The 23,601-nt window shown below is 40.2% G+C and overlaps 2 protein-coding genes across 3 annotated transcripts in view; one reads left to right on the top strand and one right to left on the bottom strand.

The window, feature by feature from the left end:
• The window catches only part of LOC144491857 (protein bassoon-like), a 517,892-nt gene that overhangs the window by 396,134 nt on the left and 98,157 nt on the right, over positions 1-23,601 (top strand). Inside the window, exon 12 of the mRNA XM_078210147.1 lies at positions 12,427-12,525. The gene's annotated coding sequence lies outside the window, so the exon portion shown is untranslated. The remainder of the gene's footprint in view (positions 1-12,426; positions 12,526-23,601) is intronic.
• LOC144491513 (acylamino-acid-releasing enzyme-like) overlaps positions 12,592-23,601 on the bottom strand; it is a 207,588-nt gene continuing 196,578 nt past the window's right edge. The window contains exon 24 of one of the 2 annotated variants that reach the window (XM_078209417.1): positions 12,592-13,185. In XM_078209417.1, coding sequence (XP_078065543.1) covers positions 13,129-13,185 — 57 coding nt within the window. In that variant the 3' untranslated portion in view covers positions 12,592-13,128. The remainder of the gene's footprint in view (positions 13,186-23,601) is intronic. The other variant, XM_078209418.1, reaches the window with a different exon arrangement.

Here is a 23,601-nt window from a genome sequence, read left to right as displayed (position 1 = left end):
CCCATCACAATTGCTGTAGTCTCTGTTGCAACCTGTGCCCGGGAATGTTGATTTCAGTATTCCTGTTCCTGTATCACGCTTCTCTTTCACCTTATCCTCTCCTACCTGAGGGATGTCTGCCTGCCTCATTTCCCTACATGTTCTACTCTCCAAGAACCAGAGCTTTCTTTATTCCTTGTGCCTCAAACTTCCCACTGCTCATACTACCAATACATCCTAGATTTTGTTTCCTAATTCTTGCAGGGTCTTTGATAAGCAGAATGGGGTGAAAGCAGCCTGGATAAATCCAGAACTTGAGTGATAGCATGGCATGAGTCTTCGGTCACATGATGCCATTCAAAGTGGCAGAAGAGCCAGGAAGGGGAATTAGTGACCTCGTTAAACTGACCAGCAGCACCTCCAAATCTTGAGAGGCCTCGTGGAGAGAGAGAGAGAGAGGAGAGAAGGACTGCAGCCAGAAGTTGAAGCAGCAGTTCAGAAGTGGTGATTCATAGCATTGAGGAGCTGAGGTCACAAATAGGGCAGCTATCTGGGCCATCAGTGGTGAATATTTTCTGTAAATAGTTTATTTCTTGGACTTACATTTCCCTTGAAAGTTGAAACTGCTTTGATGCCACTGGAATAAACTAACCTTGTTTTATTATCTTTGTGCAGTCCGTGTGCTTAAATTGCACATTACACCAATTTCTTTGCAATGGCATTTTCCACTTTGCTTTCAAGAACTTGAACTTCCTCAAGATCTTTCTATTGGGCTTATCTTCAATTCTCCCTTCGAGCTTTCCCATTCTCCTCCCTTCTATCGGAGCTAGCTGTTGACTTTCCTCCTTGCATAATACGTTAAGCTATCTTCATCCTAATGAGCTGTGCCATATAAATGTAAGTAGGCTTTCATTTGCAGCCTGATCGATATTCAATCAAATAAACTGAACTAAAACACATCAGGTAGCCAGCCATATATAAAGTTATTCTCTTTTCACTCGGACTACTGGAGATATTATCATGACAGATAATCAGCACTATTACAACACAGTAATATTATTATGTTTAGTTAGAGTTACTGAGAGCCATTTTATTTTGTGCCCCAGGGCAGATATCACGTCAATATTAACAGATACTAGCATCCTAAAAACTGTGAAATTGGATTATATTTCATTTCATGTTATAAGAGAAAGGCACCAGATTAATATATCCATCAGTGAGAATGGATGTATTTAATGCAGTTACTAGAAATTGTCCTTGTGTGTTTAAGCAATCCTTAGTAAAAAAAAGTCTGTAGAACTGAATGGGGACAGCACTTTATAGAGAAATTTGAAAATAAAGTGCATCCTCTGGGGATGCATTGTGCCAAAATATTGAACCTGGACTGCTAGATTTGTGACTAATTTCCTAGGGAATTTAACTGAGGTTTGAAGGAAAGTACAGAGTAAAGGATAGGCACTGCCTCATGGAGAGAGAGGGGAAATGAAATGTGAATCATTGTAGCTGTATTTGTTAACAAGGAGTCATAAAAACTGACATCTGCATTGTCGCCCTACTCACTCACATAGGAAAAGCATTTTAGCACAGTAGAAAATAAATAATGAGTTCAAATTGATGAATATTTGAAGGAGTACGTGCTGTAGTCTGGCATAATTGGCAGGGCAGAGTGATTACAGTGCAACTGATTTGTCAAAATCAAATAATTAAATATTATTAGCAACTCCTGTTGCCGTTTCACCTCATCAATTATTATGCAAATTGGTTGAATTGAGAGAACTGCACTCTGTCACCTGTAGTTGGACCTAATTTTCTCCGCGGCAAGAGATACACCAATGTATGTGATTGACCACAATTGTTTCTGTCATTTTACTTGTATGGGAGTCAGCATTGAAGTACAGTGAATGCTGTCGACTAGACTTGTATTCTCCGGGGTTTGAAAGAATGAGAAGTTACCTCATTGAAATGTATAAAATTCCTGAGAAGTCTTAACAGGGTTGATGTTGAGAGCCTGTTTCACATGGCTGGAGTGTCTCGAACTATGAATCATAGTCTCAAGGAATGAGGTCAGCCATTTAGGGCTGAGAGGAGGAGACGTTTTTCACTCAGAGGAATATGTATCTTCTGAATTCTCTATCCCAGAGGCCTGTAAATGTTCATTGCAATGTTCAAGAATGAGATTAATAGATTTTTGGTCTCTAAAGAAATCAAAGGCATGGGATCAGGCAGGAAAGTGGAGTTTAATTGTGCGATCAGCCATGATCTTACTGAATAGCGAAGTAAAGGGGCACAGAACCTATACCTGCTCCTTCCTTCTTATAGTTCAGTGCATCAACATCCCTGTCTAACATCAAATATCTCTGTTGTTTTCACAGTGAATGTAAGCCAAAATGTGTCCAGTATTTATACAACTATATATTTGTTCATTACCCATTCAAAAACTAAATCACAAGTCACCACAAATTAGTTATTTCATATTAACAACACTTGAAAGAAGTTTCCCCTAAGACTGGCCACCTTTCCTGTCTGGAACCAGGGGCCTGACAGTTAAATTTCACCTGGGCTTTGGAAAATTTCCATTATTGCCTCTAGTTCTTTCCTGAATAATACTTTTTCTAAAATTCATCACCACGTTTCTGTCAATCTTTCCACGTTTTCCCCGTAATCTTTTAGTCTCCCGTTTTTTTCTCTCTAAATTTCCTGTATACTTTGGTTTTCTTTTATATTATTCAAAGCACATATATTTGATTTCTTATTTTAATTTCTTGACTCACCCAAGGAACTCCAACTTTTCCTGGATCTGTTTGCTTGTAAAATATGTCTATTTTATAACTTAGACATTTTGGATTTGACATTGATCTTTGACAGCAGTGGAAAATGGACAACATCAGCCAGTTTTACACCCTGACGATTTTTCTTTTGTATTGTGATGAAGGAAATTGTGTGTGTGGAGGGGTGAGTGTTTAAAATGGGCTGCTAATTCATTTCCTTCTACTGCTGAAGACCATTTTCACCAAATTCCTCTATGTTAAGTTTCCCATTGTTTTCCTCCACTTGTTAAAATAAAGACCAGGGTTCAGCTGCCGATGATACTGCACCTCTTTCACAAAGAAAAAGTATGAGACTTAGTTTTTTTATATCTGCACATTTTTAGCCTTTCCCCATATTCAGTGAGTATTGCAGCTCTTGTCTCATGCAATAATGAAGCAATATCCTTTGGGAACATGTGCCAGCAACCCTTCTGTTCTTGAAAGCTAACATGTTCAGCTCAAGCTAAGCTCCTTTATGATTGTTAATGGTATACTTTAAAATAGAACTAAATATTGCTGCTCTAAGCTTAGCCTCTTGTGCAGTTAATATTAGAAGCTGAAAACTAACTGCTTTGAAGATCAGTGGGGATGGTGGTTGATGTGCTCCGAAAGCTTATGGTATTTGCTACCAAATAAACCTGTTGGACTTTAACCTGGTGTTGTGAGACTTCTTGCTGTCAATATGATGTGGCACTGTGTGCATATTATTACAATTCTGGCATTTTCCTGTTAATGGGAAAATTGTACTGGAGCATTGATTCATACCCATATGATTCACTATGTTTGCTTGAAAGGATAATCCACACAAAGTAAATTGTTCAACATTGGTGCATTCTTATTAAAGTACAATTGCAGTGGTAGTTCAGTTGAGTTATTTAATAATGTACAAGTAAATGTGAAGGAGCACAGACTGTTCCTCCCAAAAGGTAACACACTGCCCTGGACTCTCCAAACTTAACCTGCTGATGGAATTGAGTCACCACGCTTAACGCTTCTCAGAAAATGACCAGTGTTGTCACTCAACTTTGGGGCGAGCCCCAACCATGTTGCAGAGATGTACTTAATAGCTTTCTCACGGAGGCCATAAAAGAGAGGGCTTTCTGCTTTGAATATATTGTAAATGGCTTCTTTTCTGACCATGCTCCATTATCCCTTCCTGTTCCTCATGATTGATTTGTCATAATATTCTCCTCCACCATCTGACCTTCACTACCTAACTCTATTGGAGTCAGTTGAAAGATTCCATTCCTGCCTACCTGTGTGCAGCCTGCATTATTCTAGCATTGCCTATTCTTCCACTTTCCTGCAACATCATCCTCAGAGCTACACCAGGGATCTTTTCATGGCTTTTCCTTTTCCTCAACTGTATACTGGCTTTCAGTAATATCGTCCATAGGCACAGGATATGCTGACAACACCCTGCTCTTGCTTACCACCACTTCTTGTCCCTTCCTTTTAGACTAGCCATTTCTTAAACTCTTTATCCTTATGTTTTGTGTCTTGTCAGGGGTCTCCATTATGTTGAAATATCGTTCAAGGCTTTCATCATATTTGCCCCCAGTTGCAGCACTTCTCTCAACTGTTTCTAGTCTTTACACATATTTTTTCACCTTAGATTTGACTTTGCACTTGATGCTGTGAATAATTATACAAATAAGCTTACGTGAGAGAATTGAGTATTATTTGCACTCTATCTTTAAGGCCGGATTAAAATGAGTTCTACACCATGCAGAATTGATGGGTCTGTGGGTAAATATCAGCACCTTTACCTTTGAGCTATCAGGATTGATCTGAGATTGCATAACGATCAAGATGCTATCTTAGTATTTTTATTGCTGTGGCTTTGAATCTTAAGTGATGCCTGACATTGTATTCAGTTTTACGTGAGTGAGCAGCTGATAACTAACTGGCTACAGGGCATCTTTCAACTGAGAGACTCAAAATGGCTTTTACTGTGAAAAGATATCTTGTCTTGTCAATTCCAGTTCACTCAATGGCAAAACTGGCAGTCAATTTCATAACAGGAGATGTGGAAAATATTTTATTTTCTTCCTAAAAAGAGAGTTACTTATTTTCTCTTGCAACTACTGTTCAGTTATACTGTGGATTGCAGTGTTTATGTCAACACAGCATATAAGGTGACCCAATTTTTTCAGCCCCAAAAATCTATTTTTTGCATAAACTCGGCATGTATGTCAACCCCCTTTTTCCAGTGTGACATACTATACTCTCATTAGTAGTTAGCCTTGATTTTCACCCTACAGATGGATGTTTTACCTGCTGGTATCTTATGACTGGGTGTAAGGGATCGAACAGGCGAGTATTGTGAAGATGCGGGGGAGTTTAAGACATGCCCATGCAGAGTGGACCCAACATAGCAAACAGCAAAATCAGCAACCACTCACACCCATGCCATGCTTCACATGTCAATCATCACCCGTTTTTGGAGGAATGTTTCAAGACTTCAGAGTTCAACTTGTACACCAACATCTGCAGTTGATAGCAACTTTAACTTAGTAAAACAGTCCAAGGACCGTAATAGGACAAAATAGCAAAAGTGAGACATTAGGATGGGTGACCAAAAGCTTGGTGAATCATGCTGACTTTAAGGGAGAGCTTAACTGAGGAAAGCAAGAGTCAAGGTTAGGGAGGAAATTCTAGAGGGTGAGACAGCTGAAAGCATGGCTACCAGTGGTGTGCCAGTAAAGCTGTGGATGTACAAGTGGGCAGAATCTGTGTTCGAGGCTCGAGGAGGTCATGGAGATTGTGTGGTGATGGAGGGATTTGAACATAAGAATGTAAAATTTGAAGCATTGGAGCCAGAGCCAACACAGATCAGGAAACACAGGGATGATGAGTGAGAAGGACTTGGTCTGAATTGCGATATAGGCAGCAGAATTTTGAGTGAGTGGCAATGGAGAGTGGCAGATGGAAGGCTGCCCAGAAGCGCATTAGGATAGTTAAGTCTTGAGTTACCAAAAACGCGGATGTGTTTTTCAGCAACAAATGAGCTGGGTCAGTGGTGGAGATGGGCACGAGACGTAGGTGGCCTTTGTGATGGCGTGAGAAACCCAGCCCAAGACCAGATAGTCTGGGCCAACCTGAGACAGTGGAGGGGAATGGGAATGAGATAGGAAATGGAACTTATGGCTGGTTGGGTTTTAACTCATCTGGCCAATTGTAAGAGACAGGGGTGTGGGTAGAGCACAGGGAACCTGCAAGGTTGATCTGTGTAGGGGTTGGACCTTGTGCAAAACGGATGAAGCTGGAGGGAAGGTTGATCAGTGGAGATTTGTACTTGGGGTGGATGAAGTTTCAATCTTGGGAAAGAGGGAGTAGTGTTGGGGGAAGTAAAGGATAAAGAGGTTTTGATCTCTGAGGGGGTTGGAAGGACCAGTTTTAAGGGTGGGGTGTCAATCAGCAGCAGGTTAATTGGGAATGGAGTTGACCTTGACATAGAGGACCGGGGCTAGATCTGGTGTCTGATTGTTAAATTAATAATATTTAATATGTTGACTCACCTTCCTTGGAGTGGATTGATTGCCTGCTTCAACTCTGTTGATCTTGAAGTATGCAGGTTACTGTTGGAATTTTGATTTTTAGCATTTTACCCCACCAAGTCACCCATCCATTTTGTGGTTAAGAATTTCTTCAGTGACTTCCCTTTTTTCAATGCTTAATTGTAGGAAATTTCTGCTCAACCATTACTGGATATTAAGCAAGGAGTGAGTCAAATCCGAGCCAGTGGAGAGGTCAAGAGAATGTGGTGAAGTAGAGCTGAATGTTGTCAATGTGTGGAAACTAATGTTGTATTTCTGGATGATGTCAGGTTGAATATGAGAAATAGAAGGAGCTAAAGAATAGATCCATGGGGGTTTCCAGAAGTATCAGTGCAGGACTAGGAAGAAAAGACATTGCAGGAGAATTCTATGGCTACAACTCATAACAGAACTAGATTTCATTTCCCCATCTGCTAAATCACAGTATCGCCTAGCATGGAAAAAGCTTCAGGCAAGCAGCTTCAGGGTCCACTAACCGCTGTTGGATAAGGCTGGAACTTAATGCACATCTGGAAGAAAATGGGCAGAAATAGCCTCGGGGCCCTCTTTACCTTCATATCTGGTGTCCTCAGAGCATCCAGTGTGAGGAGAGTCCAGTACAATGCTTGTAATCAGCTCCTTGAGGTGACAAAAAACGAGATGCCTCAGACTACAGACACAGCTATAGAGATCCTGGGGTATATTCGCTTCAGTTGCAAAGGTGAGGAAAAGTGTCGGTGATATATAAAATAGGAAACCCATTTATTCTCCTATTAATTTTTCCATTGTCATTCAGTAAATAAACATATTTGTGTCGGTTAACAATTCAAGAGAGTTGTGGAGGCAATTAAAGGAAAGGAACATAGGGAACCAGTGGAGTCTGGCAAGGACGAGGGCAATGATGAAAGTCTCAACTTTTATTTGGTAATATCTTGGCAGTTGCATTCTGAAAGATATGCAATTTTGGAGGGGGGGAGCAAGGTACCATTAACATTCAAGCTTCAACTTATAAATTCATACATTAGAGCCTTGACAGGAGTGAGGCATGTCAGTGGAATTCCAAAACCTGGTTGTGAAATAGACACTGAGACAAGGATGCTTACAGACGGTTTATTGCTTGTCACAAAGCTTGCTTCTCCACTCTAACCCCCAAACAGTATGCAAATGGGAATGGGAGGGGAAGAAGAAGCAGTTGCACTACAGGAAGAGAGCACGAATGAGGACTAGGAAAAGGTCATTTTACTGCAGAGGGTGAGTGGACAGTAGAGAGAGGCAGTGAGGATTGGGAAAGGAAGTAATGGCATTATTAGAAAGAATACATGGATTAGGAAAGAAAAGTAGCAACAGCATCAAGATTTGTGGATTGATAATGGGAAGCAGTGACAGTACAGAAGAGTAAGTGGTACCTGAATACCGTCTCTTTTCTTTATCTATTCTCGTTTATGAATGCTAGTGCAGTCCTCAGGAACAGCTTTTAACTAGACATAAGTTGCTGGCTATTTGTATGGCATTGTTTTATGGTTACTCTATGATTGGTGCACTGGAGCTATGGCTTTAATGTCCGACTTCTGGCCAAGGAGCATTGCTCCGAAAGCTTGTGGTATTTGCTACCAAATAAACCTGTTGGACTTTAACCTGGTGTTGTGAGACTTCTTACTTTCTATATTGCCATCATACAATCCTTCAAACACAAAAATAAAACTCACCAAGCTCAGGCAGACATGTCAGAGAAGCTGCTGAGTTCCAAGACTTGATTTCTTAACTTTCTATTCATGAATTCACCTGCATTTTTGGATTACATTTTTACACTGGGACAGGAGGGAGAGAATCAGAAGCTAAACTGAAACCAAATTTTTGATAACTTCATAGTACTGTGGACCTACAGTTAAAAATCTTTGTTAATATTAATGTGGTCTAATTATACATGGTTAGGAATATTATGAAATATAATTTCAGTTGGACAGTATTACCTTTTCTAATATGTAAAGTAACTGTAGGGAATTTGATATTGTAATTATACCAAAGATGACTGATGAATACTACAGAGAACAAATTCACTGCAGGAGAAATTACTATAATTGCTTACCATAAATATTCGCCGCTGTATTTTTAGAAAAGCCATCAGGTCTCATCATCCATTTGCAGATTGAAGACATGTTTTAAAAAGGTATGCAGCTCAGTTAAGCTTTTAGGCTTCACCCAGTTTCACTCTTAAGACTGAAGTTTGGATTATTTGCAAAGTTTTAAGACTATTTCCAAAAATTCAGGCCAGTGCACTAACCCAACTAACCTACTGGAAATTATTTTCTTCATTTTGTAACTAATGCTTTTTTCATAATCAGAATTTAAGCTGTGGCAGTACTTCTAAATCCCATCTACTCTTGATTCCAATCCTTCCTTCCTTCCAGCCCCCTACACCTCAAAAATTGTCATTATTTTTCCTGTCCCTCTAAACCTGTCTTCACTAAACTCTTTTGATCCATGAGGTGGCTGTTTGTACCTGATGATCTTCCAACATTCTACTCAGCCTTTGCTTACCAACGCCATCAATTTATCTCTATCCTCTAGCAAAATTCCTATCTCCAACATACCTCCCTTGTTAAAACAACCACTTTAAACCCTGTTATCTTCTCTAATTACCGCTATTTGTAAAGTTTTCTTCACTGCTTTCACCATTTGAAATTCTGCAATCTGCTTTCTATTCCTGGCATTGAGATAGAGGATCAGCCATGATCATATTGAATGGCAAAGCAGGCTCAAGGGGCTGAACGGCCTACTCCTGCTCCTATTTGGTATGTTTCTATGGCCTGCATATTACGCGCCCCCCCCTCCCCCACCAGCATGTTTTGAGACAGGGGAGTGTGTAATTGCATGAATGGAATTCCCTCCAGGATCTAGAAATCTATTGACCTCTGCTTTGAACATACTCGATGACTGAGTCTCCACAGCCCTTGGAGGTAGAGGATTCCAAAGATTCCCCACCCTCCAATCTGGAAGCAATTTCATGGTGGGGGGGGCAGGGCCATGAGGGGTTGGGGACCTGTCCTTTTCCCAATTATGGCTGTTTAAGGGTCTTTCCCCACCGAACCTCAATTTGGCGGGCAGATGACCGAACAGAGGAGAATAGAAAACATTAAAAACCTACATCTTGGGCAAGAAAGATTGGGGAGGTACTTCCATCAGAAGCCCCCTTCACCCGCCCTTGACGAGCTGGAGACCTCCACACTTCTCTGACGTACAGATCTATCCCCTGAGACCCCACTCTGATTGGCCGGCAGCTCTCCAAAGCAGAACGTCCTCACCGTGATGAATGCAAGTCTCATCTGCTGCCAATCAACACTCGTCAGGCCTATGAGTCAAAACATTTTCTTGCTTTATTTATTTTTATTCATTTTTAAAAGAATTGGGTAGGAGGTCAAAGTTTATTAAATTTCAGTGATTAACATCCTCATAAATGCAAACCTTGTAATATTTTATCAGTTAAGTCCTTTCTGAGCATCATAAGATGCTATAATAAGGGGTAGTCTTAAAGCTAAAAACAGCATTCTTAGTTGCAGTGGCCAGGTGTTTTATTCTGATAATGGAAGCTTTGGCTCTGGAACTTATTGGATATGAGTTAGATTAAATAAAAGTAGTTCAAAGGGCTACTTGTAAAATCTGGAGAAATCTCATCTGTGCCCTCCAGTTACATTCACTGCATGAGCTAAACCTCATATGTTTAATCAACGAAATGATAACTGGTGGACTGCAAACGGGCATTTCTTTTATATGCTAACAGACTCAAACAAGTGTTCAGTATAATCAGTGTAGCTCACTGGACCTCTCTGTTGGGAGGTTTGGAAAGTACAATGATGGAAGATTAAAAGTGACATGAAATATTAGACACCACTAATAGTTTCATGTGATCAGGATACCGATGGACATTATACTGGGCCACCAATCCAGAAGGAGCAATTTGTGAAATTTAATAAACTGAGTAATTTACATGCTGGTATCATGAAATCTGCAAGGTTATTGTAAAAATCCAACTTGTTTATTGATGTCCTTCAGGGAAGGATACCCATCACCCTTACCTGATCTGACACATATGTGACTGTAGCTCTAGACAATGTAGTTGACTCGTAATGTCCAAATGGAAACTAATGATGGGCAACAAATGCTGCATTGCCAGTGTTGCTCACAGTTTTGCTTCAAAACTGGCCACTGTGCAAGAATGATTCTTACTCTGACCTAATTTCCCTTCTTCTGGGCAAGTTCCTACTTCCTCTTCCAACAACTTAAGAGAGGTTGCCAACCCAAATCTTATCCTTCCAATTCTTATTTGCCCATTGAAGTGTTGCAGCTTGATGCAATTCACAGTAGGGCATTGCCTGATTGTTTTACTGATTTGTGTGGAATGGCACAAGATCAAACCACAGCGATTGAGGACCACAGTGGGTTAGCATGCTATCCTTTTATATGTGGGATCTGAATTCTAATCTAGCTCAGTCTGATGGAGGCTCCTCTTTCTTCTGGTTCTCTATGAAAAGTATTTTGGAAGTTCACAGCTCAGCTTTTAGTTGTTATGGGAACACAGTATAAAACCGGCACTTAAATGTCAACCTTGCTCTGACAGTTAACAAAGCTGTATGGTGTGTGAAGTGGAAAATATCACATTCATACACCGTAGTAGAGATTCTATTTCTGAGTTGGGCAAGAGGGAGCTTCACTGTTCATCTAACCCACCGGAGTGGAGACTTGGCGAGGCTTGCTGGAATAGTACTGAAGGAAATTTTATTTTTCTCTAGTGTGCTCTCCTTCTGTATTGCAAATAAGAAACTCATGTTGGAATATTGTTATGCAAGCACTATCAGCCCTCAGATACCTTATTCAGTGCCCATTTTTCAGCAAAACAGTGAATGTCTGCAAACTATTTAAACAGGAAGAATACCATAACTGAAACCAGTCATATGCTCAGTCAGTGCCCATACACCGTACTTTCAATGAAGCTCAATGAATAGCAATCATGAGAAAAACTCTGGTTTCTTCAACTTGGTTCAGTGTTACCACATTAGTTTCTGAGACAAAAGGTATGAAGAAGGCCTCATTAGAAACTTGAGTACAAAACCTAAGCCTAACAATTCAGTGCAGCATTGAAGGTGACATCTTATGGTTGAGGCATTAAACAGAAACCCCATCTGAGTAAAAGGTCTCACAGTGCTATTGAGGAATAGCAGAGAGTTCTCAGTGTCTTGAACAATATTTTTAAGAACATAAAGAAATAGGAGCAGGAGTAGACCATGAGGCCCATCAAGCCTGCTCCTCCAATCAGTACGATCATGGCTGATCTTGGGCTTCAACTCCATGTTACCGCCCATTCCCAATTTCTCTTGATTCCCCAAAACATCAAAAATCTGTCTATCCAGCCTTAAATATATTCAGTGATGGAGCATCCATTACCCTCTGGGATGGAAAATTCCAAAGATTCCCAATCCTTTGAGTGAAGAAGTGTCTCCTCATCTCAGTCCTAAATTATCAACCCCTTATCCTGAAACTGTGTTCCCCTTCTTCTCGATTCCTAGCTAGGGGAAGCAACCTCTCAGTTTCTGTCCTGTCAGGTCACATCTTATTCTTCTAACTCCCTCAACTAAGACCCAAAACAGATGATTTGCTGAGGTATATGGGCTCTTGCTGTGTGTAAATGGGATAAGACATTTACAACATTACAAAATTGATCACAGTTCAAAAGTACCTCAATGGTTGTAAATTCCTTGAGTCTTGAGATCACAAAAGGTATTGTGTTACTACAAGTTCTTTCTTTCCTCTCTCTTCATACTGCAGGCAGCAAGGCCTGTTAGAGGATCTCACTTTTTCCCAAGAGTTTCCAAGAACCTTTTTGGCCTGTCTGACTATGCATCACATTAGTCTTTGAATTTAACCAATCAAGCCAGTAAAGGAAAATTAATTCTTCACCCAACCTATATAAACCTGACCTGAGAGCCCTTGATGATGGTGCTGGATTGGAAGATACTATTTCTTTAATTAGACGTGTAGAAAGAATTTAAAGTAATGGAGTGTTATTTGTATAGCCAGTTCAGTAATGTGTCTGTACCTTTCCCAAGCAGAAAAGAGGAAGAGGCATAAATGGGACCTGAATGGCAACAGGATACTAAATATGCACATCGGATGGAGAGACTGGTTTTATTCAACTCTGGCAGGAGGTGAGTACAAACAGATAATAATTCCAACATATTTGATTAATGTTGAACACAGTCAATACTTATTTTAATAATCTGGTTTATTTCAGGATGGAAGCATTTACACAAAAAAAATGTTGACTGCTACTGTTACATGTGACTATTGCTTTGTTCCATTTTCCATTGACACTATGCTAATTGCAGTACAATCCAATTGCACCATAGTTTTAAAGTGAATTACGGGGTCGCAAAAAAGTTACTGCGGTTTTTTTTTCAATTTTATTTTTGGAAGATTTTTAAACAGTGGCTAGTGCAAGCTTAGAGGAATTACTTTGCCCAACTTTGTGAGGGAGCTGGACTAACAACAGTTAAGAGACGAGCATTAACCTGATGTGGGTGGAAAGAGTCACAAAAAAGTCAGATTATTAATAGGATACATTGGGGCTGATTTTCCCATGTTTTGTGTCGGACAGAATATTGATCTGAGTGCAAAGTACAGATATTAGAGCGGAGACCTATTGTGCCAAGCCTGCACTCTCTTCACGTTCTCTGAGGAACTCTGTGGATTCCCCCAGGCATGCACGTACAACAGGGAATGATGATGTCATTTCCTGCAGGGAGGCAGAGTTACCTTGATCTATATTTATGAAGTTTCCAGTGCCCAGTTTCAGAGGAGAAAGTTTGCTGTGAAGCAAAAAAGAAAACACTTTAACAAGGAGTCTCTCGTGGTGAAGAATTGAAACATATGAAAGAAACAAAGACCTGCATAGATGACCGTTGCAAGTACAGACCTGTAAGTGCTGAGTATTATAATCTTACCAGAGACAATGATTGCAATTGGCTCAGCTTTGGTTTGTTGAGAAGAGCAAAATGAAGCCAAATTTACCACGTTGGTACTTCTGTAAAGTAACGACGTTTTGAAGCCATGTGAAGACCAGATGAGCAGAGGGTCAGACATTGGCTTCAATGCCCTCCACAATCAAATGGCCTGACTCCCTGCCTACTCCCTCACATGAAGACGTATTAAAATTTCACACACAAATCTGGATCTGAACCATATCCCTGTATGAGTCAGCAACTTCCTTATAGGCAAGGAGAAAAGTGGAGGAAAAAAACAAAAAATGACTATTTGAGACTCTTTCTTGAAGAGATCTTGATTCACCCTGAGAATAACTTCTATAATAATCATCAGAGCTCATGATATTCACTATATGAAGTAATCACAAGTAACTCTCAAACCCTCATCACTAGACACACTGAAAATAGTACAGTTTGCAGCAGCATGCAGCTCGGATATGGAATAGAGAAGTGGAGATGGGTGGCATTAAGTCTGACAGTAGCTCCAGACTTTCAAATGTTAAAAGCCCTTGGAGATACAGGTACAAATTTTTGATTATCCTTTGAAGGTGATTATCATTCCAATGATAACTCAATTCCTTGCAGTTAAATAAAATAATGCTACTGTATTGAAATTTAAGGAGAGCAGAAAGAAGAAGGCCTTGTAATTTGGCCCATTAAGCTTCATTTGTTTTAGTTGACTTCAATACTTAATTTGTGGCCAATCAACTGGGTACAAACTCTAATGACTGGGTTTAACCTGATGGATCATCAAATAGCAGCACAGGGATTTCCCGTGACTGGATAGTTCAGAGTGTTTTACAGTAGGGAGCATCTAAAAATAAATCTGTGAATTGCCTTCTGTTGCTTCTGTTAGTGAGGCCTGAGAATATCACCTGCTGTTGAGTAACAAATACGTGAAAAATATGAAATATTGAATGTTTTTTAAAAATTCCTTTTGTTTTAACAGCCACACATTCCTGTGAACTGCTTGACAACACACAAATATATCCATCTAGCCAAACCAGTTCAATCTACATTCAGTGTTGAAAAGGTTACAACAATCTGTTGTAATCTAAGTGGCTTGTTGCCATGTGCATCCTGGTTGCCAATGTGGGGAATACAGCTCAATAGAAAATGAGAATTTGAGTCTTGTCATTGTTTTTACCACTGATTACATATGTAGTCCAATTGTGCAAGTGTTACTGTACTGTAAAGTGAGTGGGCAAAGTACTGTACACAGTATACTGGATGTGGTCTCACCAGTGTCCTATACAACTGAAGCATACCCTCCCTACTTTTGTATTCAATTCCCCTGACAATAAACAATAACATTCTATTAGCTTTCCTAATTACTTGCTATGCCTACACACTAGCCTTTTGCGATTTATGCACTAGGACACCTAGATCAATCTGCATCTAAGAGCTCTGCAATCTCTCACCATTTAGAGAGTGTGTTCCTTTTTTATTCTTCTTGCCAAAATGGACAATTTTACATTTGCCCACATTATACTCTTATTTGCCAGATCTTTGCCCACTCTCATAACCTATCTGTGTCCCTTTGTCGTCTCCATACGCCCCCTTCACAACTTACATTCCTATCTATCTTTGTGCCATCAGCAAATTTAGCAGCTATACCCTTTGGTCCCTTCACTCAAGTCATTTACATAAATTGTAAATGTTGAGGCCCCAGCACTGATCCCTGTGGCACACCACTCGTCACATCCTGCCACCCGAGAAATACTCATTTATGCCTACCCTCTGTTTCCTTTTAGTCAGTAAGAGTTTTAACAACACCAGGCTAAAGTCCAACAGGTTTATTTGGTAGCAAATGCCATTAGCTTTTGGAGCGCTGCTCCTTCGTCAGATGGAGTGGATATCTGCTCATAAACAAGGCATACAGAGACACAAACTCAAGTTACAGAATACTGATTAGAATGCGAATCTTTACAGCTAATCAAGTCTTAAAGATACAGACAATGTGAGTGGAGAGAGCATTAGGCCCAGGTTAAAGTTCAGTTAGCCAGTCTTCTCTCCATGCCAATACATAGCCAGCCACAAACACTACTTTTCCAGGGCAAGTGGTCTGCCAGAGCAAATCATCCTGCAACAAATTCTGCAAATTTCTTCAATTACCACATGTAGTGCGATTTGATTCCTAAACACTAAAGGTGAAATTTTACTCTTGTGTTCCCAGTATATGTCATGTGCACATGACAATTGTGCAAAATGGATGGTCCAAAAAAAATCATGGCCTGTTGAGGGTAGATGGGTGGTTGGGTGCAGGGAATGCAATTTGACAGGAGGGCAAAGCATAAAATTTGGCATACAGTGTATCTCAGTTAGTTGGGATGCAGCTATCTTAGTAATGTCAGTTTTATAGCGCATAACTTGTCCTAGCTAGCGCTCTTTCTCCTTTGCTAACTATATCACCTGCCTGTACTTTAGCATTCTTCGTATCAGGATATTTCAAGAATTTATCATGTCATATGGCTTTGGCTTTAATGCTGGGTATAGTAAATATTTTGAATAGGAAAAATCCTCTGAGGAGACGAATGGCCACGATCCTTGACTATTCAAGCCATAAGCTGAATGCCCAAATTACATCTTTTTGGGTTCCATGCAACTTACTAATTTTCTGAGGAAAGTAAATAAGTACCTCAAAGAAGACAAAATTCCAAATGGCTTCCTATTCCCCAATGTAAATGAGCAAAACCATAGTCTAACCTCAGTCTAACATTGCAATTTTTGTTATTCAATCATAAATAGTTCATATCACAGATGATATTCCCAAAATCCCTGATGTTCTTATGAGCATTTGATCATCAATGTCTATATTTAGTCTTTGAAACTTCAGTCCCATTCTTATCACAAGACTTGGAACTTGCAGTTGCTGACGTCAAACTGCAAGAAGTTGAATCAGCATGTTGCAAAATCCTGACCTCCATAAATAAAACCTGACATTGTAGAAAGAGAAAACTGGAAACTAATGGGTAGAAATTTTAAGCAAAATCTTACTGTTCAAATAACATGCATAAACTGTTCAGGTTTCAAACTCATTCGTCTGATAAGGCTTATTGTTTTGTTCCTTAGAACCAATGTTGCTTGTGTGTCCCTGGTCAAGACTGTAACACCTCGGGGTCTAATTATTTGTGCTAGAGTCCTAACATACTCTCTGACCCTATACATTTTCCAGAGTGATTTATGTACTAAGATTCTCAACCTGCTGTACTGATTTGATGTGACCATGTACATCACCTGAATTATTTATTTTCTCAGTGCTTCAGAAGGGGAATAAGTACATTATACTGAATTTTTTATAAAGTATTAGCTGTAGTTTATTATGACCCTGACCTTTCCATTACAAAATCCATTATTATGTATACCTCAACCTGTCTTAGATTTGAACTGGCTACAACAAGATTGTTTGTTGGCAGCATTTAGCCAAGGAAGCCTTGTGACTAGTTAAATTCTGTGTGTATTTGCACTAGCTATCCACACAGAACAACAGTGCATTTTCTTTCTTTGCAATGCCATCCTATTGTTGTCAATAGTCTATAAATCGGACAACCATCTCTTTGCTGTAGCACTAATGCACTGCTAGGCAATCGCCTTAACCCGCATTATCCTTTTGATAAATAAAACAGCAAATTCTGCAGTCAGCAGATCCATTGGAATCTGAACAAAGTAAAATTAATGCTTTAGGAGGAAGCCCTTAGTTAGAACTAGTATTTCACAGACTGTAAATTAATGAATGTTAGACAATGCACAGAGAAAATATGTAAATGACACTCCTCATTGATTGCTGTCTCTGCTCCAAACTTACTCCTAGTGATATGGATGAACCCAACCTTCCATTTGAGTGAACCTACATCGTTTCAAAGTACCATGTGACTCGTTGGAGCCCCAATGCACGGTCATATTTTACACCTTCCTTAATTAACGGTGGCTGAGAACAGTGCAGGTTACATCTGACCAATATTAGTTTAAAATTCAAATGTTTGAAAATAAAATTCTGTATGTCTCAGGATACATTTTAAGTGCCTTTACTCTGATCTTAAAACTTAAGTAAATTTGTTTTTTTTTGGTTAGCACTAGGCAAAACTAATTGCATTATTGAATTATGATTACTGAATTAGGTAGCCAATAGGGATTTCAAGAAATAAAACAAAGAATGTTGGAAAAACCCAGCCGGTCCAGCTTGAGGTCAAACCCTCAAGCTTATTTGACTCTCCATGGTAAAAAAGACTCACTATCCTATCCCCCAAGTCTTAGTGCAGGCAAATTTATTTTTCTGTATGCCGGTTATGTTGAATGTGATGTGTCACAGTGGGTTGCATGGTGAAAATCTAGAAATAGATCACTTTTGCAGGTCTCAGATGAACGTAGCTAATTTAGTACTTGACTATTGATCTTTTGCATATCATCATGTCCTTGAGCAGACAGGTTAGTTTTCAGATCAATGGGCCATTTCCTGGGAGAGATGAGAGATAGGATTACGTGATACCAACGCAGTATTTGGAGTTAGACTGCTACATCTTGAAATGTGACAGAGGAGTAGAAACCATGTAAGAAATCTATATGAGACTGTAAGAGAAACTAGTTATTTCACGGGAATAGAAAACAGTTGAACTCTGTGCTTATAAGGCACATGCAAATACAGGCCAAGTTCTGAGGACTTGGCATCTATCATCACAGTTCAGAGATAGCTGTAAAGGAAATTGTTAACTCTTTAATTTAAAATTAATGTCCTGAGTGGCTTTAAAAATATTTAGGAGTTGGAGTGAAAAACCCTTACTGTGGTAAATCTGCAAATGATTCATAATCAACTCTTAGAAAAACTTTCCTGTCTGCTACTTTTCAACTATCAGTGCCTGACCTTAAACCACTCAATCAAATGGGTTCACTTCCTCCAGGAGTCAATCATCAATTCTTGTGGACTTGTATTGAAATGATTTACAGAATTTAATGATGTTCAAAATCACTTTCCTTCGCATTAAGAGAAAGAACTCCCTCAACTTCCTGGCACATCTTAAAATTAAGACACTGTTGCAAAAATACTAAATGCAGGGTACAGTGCCTCCCTTATAGAATTATGGAATAATACATGCTAACTGTCAGTACACATGGTAAACGTCAGTAGGGGTCTAAAATATAGCTGTGAATGACAGTGGACTCGATAAAGTCCTATTCGATCAGATAGCTGTTTAATGACCTGGCATACAATAAAATAAAATACATAAAAGGATTTTTCTGCATCTTTTAAGACTCATCATCATAGTCCTCCTGTAAAAATTGTCTCCAGTTAGTAATTTAGCTCTAGCTCCTCTTTGTCAATACCTCAAATGTGTAATCACTAGAAAACAAGTCCACCTATTCCTCCAAATCTTTTCTGTACTCTGATAAGAGCATTGACTCTGCAATGACATTGTTTGTGACTGCGACTAATATAACCTATCCTTCAACACAGCTGACCACATTATCCTCAACCAACATCTATCCCCTCTACAACTGTGCTACTAACTAGTCTAAGTTCCACTCCTATGGCCTGAATGAAGCTAGCACAGGGTGGCACTGTGACACAGTGGTTAGCACTGCTTCCTCTGGGACCCAGGTTCATTTCCTGCCTTGGGTGATTCTGTATGTTTAGTTTGCACATCAATAACTGATTCTCTTTCCCAATGGTTCCATTTTTGTACGTCCTTATTTTCCTCATTTACATGCTGTCATTTGCCTGATGCTGTGTTCTCTATCTGTTGAGCTGATATCAAGTAATGATTTTCTTTCATATCCCTCCTGAAAGCAGTACCTGTTTTGCTGTGATCCAGTTCCATGGACCTCAGTAATTCACTGATATCTTGCTCAATTAGTTAATCTTGACAGGGAATGCCAAGAAGCTATCAGTATCTCAAGGTAGCATGATCCTATCTTTATCCAACATTCAAATACATGTGTTCTCTTTTCTAGTAAAGGTTGCTCTATGGTCATTGCAACCTTGGTCCATACATGGACAAAAGAGCTGAATTCCAATGGTGAGGTCAGAATGACTGCCTTTGCCATCAAGGCAGCATTTGAGCAAGTGTGGTTTCAAGGAACCCACATAAAACTGAAGTCAATGGAAATCGGGGAGAAAACTCTTCAATGGTTGGAGTCTGCCTAGAACAATTGGTTGCAGTTGTTGGAGGCCAATCTCAGTCCCAGGACATTGCTACAGCAGTTCCTCAGGGTAGTATTCTGGACCCAATTATCCTCAGATGCTTCATCAATGACCTTCCTTCCAATATCAGGGAGTTAGAGGTAGAAATATTCCCTACTGATTGCACAATGTTCAGGATCACTCGTGACTTCTCAGATACTGAAGCAATCAGTATCCATATGCAGCAAGGTCTCGACAAAATTCAGGCTTGGGCTGATAAGTGGCAATCGCATTTGCGCCACACAAGTGCCAGGCAATGACCATCTCCAACAAGAGAGAATACAACCATCTCTCCTTGGATTTCAGTGGCATTACCATTGCTGCAAACCCAGCTATCAATATCCTGGAGATTACCATTGACCTGAAGAGGACTAGCCATTTTAATACAATGCCTACAAGAGCAGATCAGAGGCTGGAAATTCCGTGGCAAGTAACTCGCGTCTTGACTCTCCAAAGCCTGACACCCATCTACAGGGCACAAGTGAGGAGTTTGATGGAATACTCTGCATTTGTCTGGATGAGTGCAGCTTCAACAACACTCGAGATGGTTTACAACATCCAAGACAAAGCAGCCCACATGACTCTCACCCCATCCACCACCTTCAATATTCACTCCCTCCACCACTGATACACTGTGGCGGCAACATGTACCATAAACACAGTGCACTCACCAAGGCTTCTTCAACTGCACCTTCCAAACATAGGAGCAAGTCTTAGGTCTTTCAGCCTGTTGAGCCTGCTCCACCATTCAATTAGATCATCTACATCAATACCTCTTTCCTGTGCTATCCCCATATTCCTTGATGTCATTGGTTTCCAGGAATCTATAGATTGCTGTCTTGACCACGTGACCTCTACCATCTAGAAGGAGAAGGACAGCAGGTCTGTGGGAACATCACCTCCTGCAAGTTGCCTTCCAAGTCACTCACCATCCTGACTTGGAATAAATGCACCATTCCTTCACTGTCGCTGAGCCAAAATCCTGAAACTCCCTTTCTAACAGCACTGTGACACCAGATGGACTGCAGCAACTATGGTGTCTCTACTACTTTGTACTTAAGATCAATTAGCTTAACACAAGAAAGGAACTAAGAACTTCTTGGTATCTATAACTCCAAGGTGATGTATATTCCTATGAATAATTTGAAGGACATGCTTTTTCATCAAGAATGTAACTATATCCCTGCTGTAAAAATAGACTCAAGACAAGAGTCATTCAAAATAGTAACAATGTAATCTGGTCATTTTGACAACAATGGTGTGTAAAGCAGTTCCAAAGATGCAGCATCAAACTTTCAGCCTCGTAAAAAAAAGTCCTGGGTGAAATTTAATACCCTCTCTTGTGGCAAGTTTGGTGATGGTATTTAATTGGGCAGGCGAGTGGTGGCTGGGGACCCTGCTACTTTCCGGCCTCCACCAAATTAAGTCAGTGGTGGGAATGCCCACTGAAGGGTATCATCCCGCCACCACAGATATTAACCCAACAGTGGGTGGGGTTTGCCAATGTGGGAAGAACAATAAGTATGTCCTGTTGGGCTGAAAGCCACTGGAAGCACTGGTATGTACATATGATGGCAACAGTCTGAATTTATAGGCCAACAAGTTGAGATATCATGACTCCAGTCTGAATTTTAACTTTGTCCATTGCTGTATGTGGAAGTACTATGAACTGTGAAAGGTTACCTGATGCACTCTGGAAGGATCCTGACACAAATTCATGGCAATGGTCTCCTTCAAGCTATTGGCAGTGACCGTCAGTCACTTGGTGCCCAATTGAGGAAGCCAGCATATGGAAGAGCAGGGGCTGCTGAGTTCCACACCCTTGCTGTTGCAGCCCCCCGCGCACGTGGCCTTGAGTGAGTGCAGTATCATCAGCAACCATCACCCCCTCATTGGTTTCGCTGTTCAGTAGAGCTGCCAGCCTCTGATTGACTCTTGAATCTGGTGGAAGGTCCTTGCTGTTCAGATAAGTGTCTGAGCAGCACTTAATTTGGTGGGTCTTCCCTAGAAGAGGCAATGTGGGCTCTCTCATGTGGGGCTCTTTCCAGCTGGTAGGTGAGACCCCCGTTGCCTCAAATAAATACCACCCCCTGCATTTTTTTCATTACTTTTCATTATTAAAGTCAAGATAAACTTTCATCATGTGAAAGGAATATTTAATGAAAATTCTGCAAAATTTACAATTTATTAACTTTGAGTTTCATTGTCTACAAATGACATAAGAAAAAATAATCAACATAAGGTAAAAAGAAGGTAATCAAATAATCCAAAAAGTAATAGAATCATTTTTTGTATTTGATTAAAAAGGCCTCTGCCTGGGTGTCTGTAACAAAGTAGAATTAGTTAAACCTTGCTATTCTGAGCAAATAGACAAGATCCACTGTCTGTTAACTACCAACTAAAAGCACTTGTTGGTGGATGTTGTGCTTTAGTCACATTAGGCATTCCTTTAGGGATCGCAATTAACCAAGAGGCACTGAATTGAGGCATCAATATAGAACTGAGGAGTGAAGTACAAGCACAAGGCCCTCATGTTGCAGTTTTTCCATCTAGACTATCAAACCCCTCAATGTATCCTGCTCTTAGAAAAGGCAAAACACTAAATGGACTGCTTCACAAAGCCCGACTCGGCTGTTCAGAACAATGCTTGGGAGTAGGATCCTTTATCGTATTTTTGGGAGTAGTTGGTATGTAGCACAGAAGAACTGAGGGGGTAAAATAGGGAATATTAAATTTCTATTTCAGAAGTCAACAGGTTCCCGCTCCAAGGGTTCCCACTGCCACTGCTTCGAGGTGACATCTCAACAACGCTAGTAAGCAGCTGGAGCGCAGATTGCTGTATGATCCTGCAAGCTGTTTTAAGCACTGGTATCATCATTCATGATGGCAGAATTCTGAATTTCCATGCCAACAAGCAAAGCTATCAAGACCTCAGTCTGAATTTCTACTGCAGCACTCCCTCATGCAACCATGAACAGTGAACTGAGAGATGTTACAGACATCACCTGATCCACTCTAGAAGGATCCCAACACAAGTACATTCATGGCTATGGCTTCTTCACAGCTATTGACAGTGGTGTGCTTGTTCTGCTCTGAGTTTGCAGGTTTGGTTGCAAGAAGTTGTAGAATTCTGTGATCACCTCTTTGTAGCACACTCGAATTTCCAAAGGGCATTCAGTAAGGTACCATACAGGTGGCACAGTGGTTAGCACTGCTGCCTCACAGTGCCAGGGACCCGGGTTCAATTCTGGCCTCGGGTGACTGTGTGGAGTTTGCACATTCTCCCCGTGTCTGGGTGAACGTCCTCTGGGTGCTCCAGTTTCTTCCCACAGTCCAAAGATGTGGGGGTGAGGTTGATTGGCCATGCTAAAATACCCCTTAGTGTCCCAAGATGTGTAGGTTAGGAGATTAGTAGCGTAAATACCTGGGGTTACGGGGATAGGGTCTGGGTGGGATTGTTGTCAGTGTAGGCTCGATGGGCTGAAAAGCCTCCAGCACTGCAGAGATTCTATGATTCTATGAAAAATACACACAGCTTCTGGCTTGGAAAGGATAGCTGACTCATAAGATCAGGAAGTAGAATTGGTATGGTTAGCGATTAGGAAGAACATGGGTCAAAAAACACGGGTGGGAATAGGTTATCAGCACGCTATTAGTGGTAATAACATTAGGCAGAACATTAAGCAAAAAATTAATTGGAGCTTTTAACAAAGGAGATATAATATTTGTGGGGCTTTTAATCTTTATATGGACGGGTCCTTTCAAATTGATAAAATTAATCTTGAAGATAAGTTTGCAGAATGTTTTTGTTTCCTGGAACAATACACTATAATTTTAAAAAATTCCTGAGATTCTATAATGATCCCACTGGACTAGAAGTTAGGAAATGTAACACTGCTGTTCAAGAAAGCTGGAAACTATTATTAGGGAATGTAGAAATGCACGTGGAGAATCATGCTATTATCAGACAAAATCAACATGCTTCTATGAAAGGAAAATTTATTTCACAAATTTATTGGAGTTTTTTGATGTAACTAGCAGGGTAGATAAAGGAGAACCAGTTGATG

The sequence above is a fragment of the Mustelus asterias genome, chromosome 3, assembly GCF_964213995.1.
Source record: "Mustelus asterias chromosome 3, sMusAst1.hap1.1, whole genome shotgun sequence".
Taxonomy (NCBI): Eukaryota; Metazoa; Chordata; class Chondrichthyes; order Carcharhiniformes; family Triakidae; genus Mustelus; species Mustelus asterias.
This window is presented reverse-complemented; position numbering and strand designations above follow the sequence as displayed.